Below are 12,252 nucleotides of genomic sequence, written 5' to 3' on the forward strand. Positions count from 1 at the left end.
TCGCTAGCTACGGATCGTGCGTTTACTGCCAAAAAATACCTGCGCAACGACTTCACTTTTCTCGACACTGTTGAAGCCCGATGTTTGCTTTTCTCGACACCATCTTCGCCGTCGAAAATGTCCTCGCGATAGCTCGACGTTTGTTTTTCTCAACATCGTCTTCGCCGTCAAAAATGTCCTCGCGATGTGGTGTCACGTCCATGCTGGAACATGAAGTGCTCTGCGTAGGACCCACAAAAAAACACCTATGTATGGCTTGATGCCCATAGAGAATACGGATACAGTGTGCTATTTTATGTGGAGGATAACCACTTCCAATAAAATTATTTTATAATTTTTATTTATATATAGAAACTTTAAATAATTTTTATCAACAGTGTTGCCGGAATTACCTGCTGGTTCGCCTTGATTAGTCGATCATGAATATCTAAAACCAAGAGACTTCTTGATCGAGATTCAAATAAAAAGAAAAGTCAACAATAAAAAGAACTTAAAAATTGTTTACAATAATACTTTGATCCCATAAACTGATGGGCTCGGACATATTCATTCATTCAGGCAATATGGGTGCTGTAGAAATTTACAATGACATAGACAGCATCTCGAGAGACTAGTGAAGTGTTAAGATTTAGTTACACAGGTACCCAAGCACAGATTTTACACACGGCTCTCTCAGGAGCAGATTAAAATAAGACCAGTATGGCCTTGACGACCATAGACCTCTCCAGCCCTGACCTCACCAAGTCCGCATCTTTAATAAGACAGGTGTTTCATTGTTCATACCTTCGCTTATCCATTTCATAATATCCCATAAATTGATATACTTGAGCTTGTTGCAGGCTTGCTTGGACAGCGGGTTTTTCTATGTAATAAATCATGGCGTCTCCCAAGAGCTTTTTGACGACCTATTCCATCAGTCCCGCAAGTTTTTTGAGTTTCCATTGGAAGAGAAGATGAAGGTATTGAGGGACCAGAATTTCAGAGGGTACACGCCCTTGGAGGACGAGAAGCTTGATCCTTCCAAACAGACTAAAGGTTTGTGGCTTGTCTGGCTCTCTATTACGTACCAAATTGAGGCATTGATTGGGAAGGTTAGAATTGTGTAGGAATCGGTTCATTCAAATAAACATTTAGATTATTGAAGCTTGAACTTTCTAATTTAGGTATGTCTCCGACGTTTCAAGACAAATTGGAAGCTTTCTTGGCATATGCTCGCTCTCTTCTTATCTCGTCCATGTTATCTCTCAATCTTTTTATTTTCGCAAGCATAGCTTTTAGGAACTCAGATTCGCATGGCAATCAGAATACCATTCTTAAAATTGCCTACAAATGCATGTAGGCAAGATATAAGTGGATGCTCTATTTGGCAAACATGGCAGCAGACATAGGGGCATTGATACTGTGTATGAGGGTACAACAAGAAGGAACTTTCAGGTGAAACTCAATTGTTGTTATAGATTGCTTGCCTGCATAGAACTTTGAAAAGAAAGGCAAGATCGCTTGCTTGGAATTTTTTGGGTTCGACAACATGGAGTCCAAGGTGAAAGGGGGTGCTCCAAAGAGAAGATAGCTCTGATTTCTTCACTGAAACTACAGAGATGAACAGTAGGTGCAATTCCATTGCTTCAGAAAATAGATTTTCAAGGATTCCACCCAAAATTGGGAAAAATTGAAGAGCTGTTTTGATGGATCCCTTCAACACGAAGTCTTCGCAAACAATTTCTTGAGAGCTTCTGAAGCTCCTTTGGGTGTTGCAGAAACTGTAGGGGCTTGACAATGGGCACCAGGCAAAACAACGGGAAGCTCCAGCCAACTTCACCACCTGAGCAACTTCTGGGGGAGGACAACTCTTGTCTCTCTATTTTAATGCTATGCTAAATTAACATTCACAGGAACAGGGATCAGAGGCAAGGGGTTCATAGAAATGCATAAAAATTTAATAAGGCAGTGTGCTAGAATAGAGAGCAGGAAAGTCTGGAAAGAAAATTAGAACACACTCAAAAACACAACCCACACATAATCTAGAATGATAAACTCGAAGAGTTCTAGGAACCCTAATGCAAACATCATGTAATGATCCCTTTCTAAATGAGATTTAATAATAAATAATAATAATAATAAATAATAATATAATTAAAATTTAATTAAGTTTAATGAATGGTCCAAAGGTATGAAATGAAGAGTTGTGACTACCTCAAACATGAGATATAAAAGAGAGATATTTCATTTGAGAAGGACATACATGGATCATCATTATTGAATCATATAATGTCCCTTCTTGGGATCTTCCCAATTAAATGCCCTTGAATAACAATTGTAACTTAGGTTGAAGGACACAATTCATTAGTTTTATAATAATATTGTCAACTATATAAGATAATCCTGGTTTAGGTCCTACAAACAGCATGAATTAATAGAGATTGATATTGAAATCATAAGTATTAAGAATTCATGATAACATCCAGATTCATTAAGTGTTAGCATTAATTTGAATATAAAGAAATCATGATAAATATCCTCTCTTGAACAAGGAAACCTCAAATGCTAAACAATTTGATCAATTAAGGCCACCCCAAGGTTTACAATGCTATTTTGCAATGGGTAGACTCAGTGAATGATGTGATTTGCTGTCTTCACAAAGGGATTTATGCTTTTTATTGGAATTAGAATTCTAAACTGACTTGAACTTCAAATAAAAGACAAAATGGGATAAGGGTTAGAGAATCTAATCTAGGAACCTAAGGACAATGATAATAATGGATAGTGCTTTAGATAGATGGATTCCTTATGGAACTACTTTCTACTTAACTAGAGATAGGTCACAACGCCATAGAAAGAGTGCAATCTTCTAAGGTAGTGAAATTTTTTCATATTGCAAACATCCATCCAAATACCCAACGCTGGTGCAATCCAAATGAACATCCACAATCAAACTATTGCCAAAATGTGGCTCAGACTAACCATACACTGCAATTTGCAATCAACAAACTACAAATGACATGAACCAAGGAATTCGTCACATATCTCCACATTTCTACATCATATTCAATGAACTTCAATTAAATATTGAGAAGTAGAAACCATGCAAAATGCTGAAACAACATACAAAGATCCACCATATATTCAATGAAAATTATGTATTTATTCCAGCATAGTCTTGGCAACAATTTCTGATCTCCTCCGACTTCTTCTACTATTGTTCTCTTAACCTTTACAAATGAAAAGGCCAAGCCTTTTATAGACTTCCCATTACAAATGAAGGGCTCGGATTGATTCTTAATCAACGGCCAAGATAATTCAGTGTAACCCTAAGTGGGGTTAGTTATAATCAACACCTCATACATTTAATATCCTCCAGTGTGAAAATTACAAATCTCTGAATGTATGTCCTTTTAGGGAAAGGAGTAATGAACATTAACGTAGCCTCAATGGCACAATTTACAAGGAGTAGATGATGACATTTCATTCAATGCATTCACATGTCCACTTGTTCTCCTTTGGATGAGTCAGGCTTGATGTATCTGGACATGTTGACCTTGAATCGTTTGTTTGGTTGGAGATAAGTAGATGCCACCTCAGCTTGCAGGCCTTGTAAACTTTCTTCTCCATCACAAAGAAGTCCTTGCATTTTAGCAATATCTCTTGATAGTTGATACTCAACATCATCTAGCTTTTGACTGATTGTGATGGTTCATATTCTCAAATTGCATCATCTCCTTGAATGTTCTTCTTCATCTTTCGCTATCCTCCATTTTGGAATCCTTTATCTTGAGTATTCTTGACTTTGAGCACCTTTACATTGTTGTCTCCTTCATTTTGTAATCATCTTCTTTGTCATAATGTTGAACATCTTGATGTTGTCTTTCATTGATCTTGTTGAGTCCTTCATCATAGAGCAATCCGTCCTCTTCATTTTTGGACCTTGATCTCTTCATGTTGTTGAGGTATCTTTCTCCTTTCACCACCATCCCCCATTGCAATCTTACCTGAAAAGAGAACATAGCTTAAATCATGACTGTGAATGAAGTGTCAATCCAGGAGATTTTTATTGAAATGCAAGGAAATTATGAAACAAATATCAAAATAAAAGCTCAGAAACTTGTACTTCAAATTCATTTTGATAGACGTATTTTAAGGGGAAATTATGAAACAAATCTTAAAATAACATCAACAATTGTTTCACAAACCCCTCTTTAGACCCTAGAAAAAATACTTTGAATCTGGAAAATGGCATCTTTCACTTGGAAAATGAAGCTTCAGGTCTGGAAATGTTCAAAATGAGGAGGAAAAACATCTGGATCTGTATGTAAATCATTAATTTATCCTTCATAAATCACTTCCTTTTCAGGTCTGATTTGTTTCTTTAACAAAAATTGCCTCCTCTATCAACACTTGCCTTTGAATTCAGATTTCCTTGAACCAATTCGCACCATCTGCCGTTGAATTTGCTACAAACAGATTGTACTTGCACAAAATTCACACTTTTTATTCTGCCTTGAATTCGCCTCCTTGTCTCTACTTTTGTTTTAATTTTGAATTGGATTATTTGATTTTGAAATGATAGTTTTCATCTTGAATTTATAAAGGCATCATGCTGCAATTACATCCTTGATAAGGGAAGTCGTCTCCTTCATTTTCAACACGTTTTGCATTCAATTTCCATTGTTCCCACCCCTTAGAGGAGATTAATCCTTAGTCGTCTCTATCTTCATTTGATCCTTCTTTAATTCTTGCTTGTCCACACTCCACACGTTTTGTTCCACACATTTTTGGAGGGATTCCTCAAGTCGGCCTTGACCTATACTCACCTTGAGCGAGATTTTGACTAGCACGGGGACAAGTGGGTGTTATTTCTATTTATCTATTGTTGAATGCATTTCCCACTTGTGCAAGGACAAAGGGCACGATTTCACCTTATGTAGGGACTCTTGGGCACAAACCTTACCTATGCAAGGACAAGAGGGCATGTTTCCATGTTGTGCAAGGACTGCAGAGTGCATTTTGAAGGTGTTCAAGGACTCTTGGGTGGGTTTTGAGGTTACTCAAGGACTCATGGGTGTGTTTGAGGGTTGCGCAAGTACAAGTAGGTGTATTTCAAGGTTGTCCAAGGCATAGCAGCATTAATCGTTTGAAAATAAATCAGCAAAACAAAAGTATAAGATTTTTTGAAAAAAAGGGGGAAAAATTGGGTTGTCCAAGCCTCATAGCAGCATTAATCGTTTGGGGAATAAATTGGCAAAACAAAAGTATAAGATTTTTTGAAAAAATCGAGAAAAAATCGGATTCACAAAAAAACGTAAAAAATTGCAGAAAAATAATCAAAAACTATTTTTTTTAACACTTAAGGGCATTTCCATAGCATAGAGATATTGTAAGCAAATAAAATAGAGTCTTCAACACATGAATTATAGAAAATAGATTTTCGTTGTTTATATTTATATCACCGAGTACATTGCACAAAATATACCACAACGTACATAATAAATATATGGTGATAGTTGTCAAAATGTCAATAACAATATAGTTTGTGACTTTGTACAAAGTCAACCTATAAACTAAGTACAAAGTTCCAAAAAATCAAATGTAACCAATAACATGTTAGAGGGCAGGAGGCCCTGATGATGAAGCTCCTAAGTTAGAGCCTATCCTGATTCGTTCAACCCATTCATGATCCATGTTGGCCTGCCCCATGATCTCAAAATCACTAGGCTCAAGCAAACTATCATCATCATCAACAACAATCCATTTAGACTCTGGATCTATCTCGTCAAGGTCAATTGGTTTGTCTTCCTCAATAGTTCCTGTTTTTGTCCATGTAGAAATTAGTCTTTACCTTACAAGTGAAAAACACAATGAATACAATTTCAACTAACTGCAAGTATATATTAATATTCTTACCTTGAGCTTTCTTTAGCTTCAAGTGGAGGTTGTAGTGAACAAACACCAAGTCATTCATCCGTTGTTGTGTTAGGCAGTTGTGTTTCTTGGAATGTATGTGTTAAAAAACACACCAATTACGCTCACAAGCGGATGAGCTGTGTGGTTGGCTCAAAATGGGCTCTGTCATCTACCTAAGATTTTTTCATTTGTCACCAAAACAAGCCCACCATTGAGTTGAAAAACACATTATATGGAGATGATATTGTAAGAATATCTTAAAATCTTAACAAATTTAATGACCATGTTGACAAAATAAAGAAGAAGCTTTGTTTGATCTCAACATCAATATTCATGAATGGAGTCTTGTAGAATAATGATGGATTGAGAAAGTATCCCACAAAATAGAGACGAGAGTGCATCTGTCCATCCCATCTCCTATCAATTATGTCCCACAACAACATATACCTCTCTTTATTATTTGCCAGCCTACTCTTGATCACCTCCTTGCCCTATCCATGGCCTCATACAAATATCCCATGGGGGATTTTTCCACATCCACTAGTCTCAAGACTTTTTACCAGAGGCTTTGAAAATTCTACAATTTGTTCAATCAATTCCCAAAAACTGGTAGAATACATGTACTCTACCACTGCTATGCTGTTTGATTGATTTTTGAAGTTAGACTCCATCCACTCGGCTGAACACAAACATTTGCCCCAAATTATCTTTTGGTTCACATAGTTGCTGTAATACAAGGAAGTGTGTTGCAAATTTTTTCACCCTTGGTAAAACTAGCTCCTTGCCTCCTTTGAAAGAGCTCATAATAGACAAAATCCTTGCGTGATTATAATAAATTTGGTAACCATGTGAGCCTTTTGCAATGCCTCCTTAATCCATTCAATTCTTCCAATGTCTTCTAAGGTTATATCAAGGCAATGTGCTGCACATGGTGTAAAAAATATAGAGGTCCAGTAGCAGCATTGTCTGTGATAAATTGAACCACATTTGTGGCCCTACATTCATAATTACCATGTCAAACATCTCGAACAATGCAGCTGTGGATTTGATTATATCAGATACATCCACAGATTTCAAAAAATAGTGCCAATCTCACAAGAGACAAGGAAGTTTATGAGAGTCCGGTTCTTTCTATCTGTCCATCCATCTGACATAATGCTACAACCACTAGTAGCCCATTGTAACCAATGCTATTTAACAACATATCCAACATCTTGTACTGCATCTTTGAGCATACTAACCCTCAATGACTCATAAGATGGGGCTTGGAACCCTGGACTTGCAATTGCAATAGAATCTACCATACATTGCCAATATGAAGATCTAGAAGCATGGAATGACAAGCCAGAGGAGTACCAAAAATTAGCAATTGCCTTCTTTGCTTGTTCATGTACAGTTTTCCTCCATCCTATACTTTCCAAAGTAGTTTGTGATCTTGGTGTAGTACGAGATTAGAAGAAATCATTATTGTTTCCTCCACTGGTGTTTGGTCCACGTGCTATAGAAGGTGCTGACCCAGATTCCTTGAAATCCCTGTCTTCACCATCCTCCTCACCCAAATGATTCCTACTAGCACTTGCATAATTAGAACCTATTTCAACCCTAGTTCTCGCCTTTTTGGCCTTATTCTTAGCAATCCCATGAAAAGCTTGTTTTGCCTGATACGTGACATCTGCAGGGTATTGTTGATGTGTCTGAAATTGCATCACTACAGTTCCATCTGGCCAACGCAGAATAGAATACTAAGCATCCTATCCTCTCTTGAAATAAGGAAATCCCTAATGCTGTACGAATTTGATCAATGGGGATTACCTTACTGTTTCGGTTGTTAGGTCTTGACTGCAGGATAGCTTAGCGGTTTGATGTGTTTTGCTGGAAACACAAGGGGACTTACGTTTTGCAACAAGGTGGTCTGCTATGATTCTCAGACTACGAAATAAAATCAAAAGGGAAGGCTTTAGGAAGCCTAAGGACAAGGATGATAACAGCTGATGCAGCGGGTAGACAAATTTCAATAAATCAGTTCTTGTTTCGCCAGAGATACCCTCACAACTAGACAAAAATGGTCCAAGCTCCAAGGGATGAAGGCTTTTCAGACCGGAGACACTCGTTTTAGGCACCCAATTCTGGCGCAGCCTAAGACGAACACATGCAGTTGAACTAAGCACAGTTTGGGTTCAGACTAACTGAAAGATCCCTGATGGATCTCTTTTACTAATCTGCTTTAATTTTTATTATTTTAAATTGATTTTTCCTGCTTATTAATATTTTCTTTCAGAAATAGATAGAAGTTGCAGAAGGGTTGGATTTTTTTTGTATTTTGATGATTTTTCAACAAGTAAATAATGAAGTACAAGTACATGAACAAAGTACTGAAAATGAAGTTCATATACAGCCAAAACAAATTCGATTCAAGGTAGATTTCTAAATATAAAATCAAATATTTGACTACATGAAGATTTCCAATAATTCCAGGAAGATTACAATCAGGAATAATCCCAACCTGAACACTGAAAGAGTAACATAACCAGGAATGAAGCTACGACAAGATTCCAGCCCTCCAAGTGCTGCACGTGGGAAGGAAAGTGGCTGCCAGGTACAACCGTACGACTGCCAAGTACACCCAACTGGTTAGAAACCCCAAACCCCACGCTGAACTCTATCAGAATGGCTGAACCTCCAGAAAGAATGCCGTACAATCTCCAAGATGCTAATAGCTGCAAGCAAATCCAAACCACTGTATTGGGGGCTACGTCCCAAACAGGCAAGGCATTGGGGTTGGCGTCCCAGATGTTGAAAAGCTCTTCCAGAGCCAAATCTCAAATCCAAGATGTAAAATGTGTAAAAGATAATAAGAATTAGGTCTCAACTTCCTTATAACACCTTCCCACTTAGCTCGAACCCTAAAAGTGACTCAATGGGGCGTTTAGGGTTAAAATGTTATATTTCTTATTTTAAGTTGCCGAGTGCATAGAAAATGACCTTTTTCCAAATATAAAGAAATCCGTTCACCGAAAAGATCTGAGTCAAAAGAGAAATATTTAGAAAAGTCCAAGACCTTTCCAACGAGCTATTACACCAAGGGATATGCATCCAGATGAGGCCAAAAACCTCTTATTACTCCAAAATGGCTATAAACATAGCCTTATTTAAATAATAAACGCTAACTTAGGAAATATTAAAAATATAACCCAAATAGCTACAAAATGCTCAAATGACACCACAAACCAGAAAGTCAACCTGCCACCTGTCTGTGACTGAAGTCGGAAATCAAGGATCCACTGGCAGTCTCATCCCTAAAATCTAGGGATGCTCCTAGAAACTAGGAAACAAACCCAAATCCTCTGAAACTGAACCCAAGGAATAATCTCAAGGAGACCCAACCCTGGGTATGGTCATAACCTCCTAAATAGTAGGGATATCCTCCATAAATGTAGGAACGGTCTCCTAAAAATAAGGAACTGCTCCAAACTGATCAACTACGTCTAGAACACCAAGTCCCAGACAATGTATTACCACATTGAGTCTCTAACCATCGCTGTCAGCCTACAAGACCCCATAATAAGCTGACTCACATGTCTCTGCTAGACAGAGCTAAAGAGGGGACATGACAGTCCTCCCCTCTCGGAGATGCTTGCCCACAAGCAACTGCAGTGCTGGATGTTGTAAAATGGCCTCACCCTCCCAAGTGGCATCCTCTATGGGAAGATTTTTCCAACGTACCAAATACTCACGAATCACCCTGCTTCTCAACCGCCGTTCCCTCACCTCAAGAATCTCCTCAGGGACCAAAGTCAATTTACCTTCCTCATCCATGGGAGGCAAATCGGGTGAAACTGTAATATGCTGTCCAAGGGCCTTTTTCAGGCAAGATACATGAAACACATTATGAATTTTACTGCCTGGTGGTAACTCAACCTCATAAGCAAGCTCTCCAACTCGCCTGAGTACCCTGTATGGTCCATAGAAACGTGGTTTGAGCTTCTTAGCTCCCCCCCCTTTAAAGGTATTTTGCCGGTATGGCTGTAAGCGCAAGAAAACCATGTCATCCACCTCAAATGCTCTCTCAATCCTATGCCGATCAGCATATATCTTTTGCTGATTCTGTGCATGCTGTAAATTCTCCCTGAGAGATCTCATGATATCCTGATTCTCCTGTAACCAATCCTGAGCCAAAGGAACTCTACTGTCACTCAGAGCTAAATCAATGAAGGATAATGCCTCATAGCCGTAGAGAGCTCTGAAAGGCGTCATACCAATGGACATATGGTGCGTAGTATTATAACAATACTCGCCCAAATACAACCAACGTACCCATGCTTTCTGCTGCCCTGACACATAGTTACGCAAATATCCCTCAATCCACTTATTGACTATTTTGGTCTGTCCATCTATTTGAGGGTCGTAACTAGTACTAGGTGTCAACTCAGTGCCTGCTAGCCTGAAAAGTTCCTGCCAAAAAGAACTCATGAATTTGCTGTCCCTGTCACTCACTATGGTCTTGGGAAGACCATGGAGTCTAAACACCTCTCTGAAAAATAGCTCAGCCACTTGAGATGCTGTAAAATCAACTGCAATGGGAAAGAAGTGGGCATATTTTGTTAGCCTATCCACGACCACATAGATACAATCCTTCCCTTGCACCCGAGGAAGACCTGTAATGAAGTCCATAGAAATCCCAGTCCACTTCTGTTCCGGTATAGGCAAGGGCTGTAACAACCCAGCAGGATAAGTTTTCTCCGACTTGTTCTGCTGACAAGTCATACACTCACGGACATGCCGCAAAACATTATCTTTGAGACCCTTCCAAGAGAATCTCTCTCGAACCGCTCTGTAAGTCTTAACATACCTTGGATGTCTTGCTGTAGGGGTATCATGGAAAGCATGCAAAATTTGTTCCTTCATCTGTGAACCCGGAACAAGATAAACCCTGCCCTTGTAATAGATAATATCATCTACCACACTGTATCTGTCGTCCACTATCAAACCATCCATGACCTCACAAGCCTGCTGATTTTTGGAATACTCAACCAAAAGTTGAGCCTTCCAATCTACTGAAATCTCGCTCAACGAACATAGGGCAGCAAGTGATGGTTTCCTAGAGAGTGCATCAGCCACAGTATTATTCTTCCCTTTTATGAATTCAATATCGAAATCATAAGCCTGAATCTTGCTCACCCATTTTTGCTGTCGATCATTGAGCTCTGTCTGATCTAGGAAATATTTCAAACTGTTGTGGTCGGTTCTTACCACAAATTTGCTGCCAACAAGATACTGTTTGAATTTGGCTAAAGCATGCATAATAGCCAACATTTCCTTATCATAGGTAGAGTACAACCTCTCATTATCTCGCAACTTCCGGCTCTCATAGGCAATGGGGTGTCTGTTCTGCATCAACACAGCTCCTATGCCCAGACCTGAAGTATCACACTCTAGGACAAATGGCTGCGAGAAATCAGGTAATGCCAAAACTAGACAAGTGCTCATGACTTCCTTGAGTCTATCAAAGACTCCCTGTGCTTGTTCTGTCCATCTGAACGCCCCTTTCTTTGTGAGGTTTGTCAAAAGTGCTACCAACTGAGAGAAACCTCTCACAAATCTTTTGTAATAAGCACATAAACCAAGGAGCCCACGTAACTCAGTAATGTTCTAAGGGTGGGGCCAATCCCGAATCGCCTGAATTTTCTCCTCATGCACCTTCACCCCATTAGCACTGATCACATGGCCCAAATATAAAACCTCCCTAAGTCCAAACTTACATTTGGATAACTTAGCAAATAGAGATTGGCTCTCCATAATGCTAAGTACCTCCTCAACATGTCTGAGATGGTCCTCCCAAGTACGACTGTAAATCAATATGTCGTCAAAGAACACTAGAACCGACTTCCTCAACTGCTTGTTGAAGATATGGTTCATACAGGATTGGAAAGTGGCCGGTGCATTGGTAAGGCCAAAAGGCATTACCAAAAACTCATAGTGCCCATAGTGACAACGGAAGGCAGTTTTGTGTACATCCTCTGCTCGTACACGTATCTCATGGCAATCTGAACGAAGATCAATCTTAAAGAAGTAGATAGCTCCATGAAGCTCATCCAACAACTCATCAATGCGTGGAATAGGGTATCTGTTCTTGATTGTCTTCTTGTTCAAGGCTCTGTAATCTATACACATCCGTAGAGTCCCATCCTTCTTCTTAACAAGCACTACAGAAGAAGCAAAGGGGCTAGAACTAGGCCGAATGAAACCCATATCCAACAACTCATGAATAGTCTTCTCAATTTCATCCTTATAGGCTCGAGGATGACGATATGAGATGGTAATCATTGGCTTCGCTCCATCCTCCATCTCTATACC

General features: G+C 39.0%; 1 protein-coding gene across 1 annotated transcript in view; it reads left to right on the forward strand.

The window, feature by feature from the left end:
• Nucleotides 1-490: 490 nt before the first annotated feature.
• The window catches only part of LOC131035729 (2-oxoglutarate-Fe(II) type oxidoreductase hxnY), a 233,439-nt gene continuing 221,677 nt past the window's right edge, over nucleotides 491-12,252 (forward strand). Inside the window, exons 1-2 of the mRNA XM_057967467.2 lie at nucleotides 491-765; nucleotides 840-1,035. Of these exons, the coding sequence (XP_057823450.1) occupies nucleotides 700-765; nucleotides 840-1,035 (262 nt within the window). The 5' untranslated portion in view covers nucleotides 491-699. The remainder of the gene's footprint in view (nucleotides 766-839; nucleotides 1,036-12,252) is intronic.

The sequence above is a fragment of the Cryptomeria japonica genome, chromosome 3, assembly GCF_030272615.1.
Source record: "Cryptomeria japonica chromosome 3, Sugi_1.0, whole genome shotgun sequence".
Classification (NCBI taxonomy): Eukaryota; Viridiplantae; Streptophyta; class Pinopsida; order Cupressales; family Cupressaceae; genus Cryptomeria; species Cryptomeria japonica.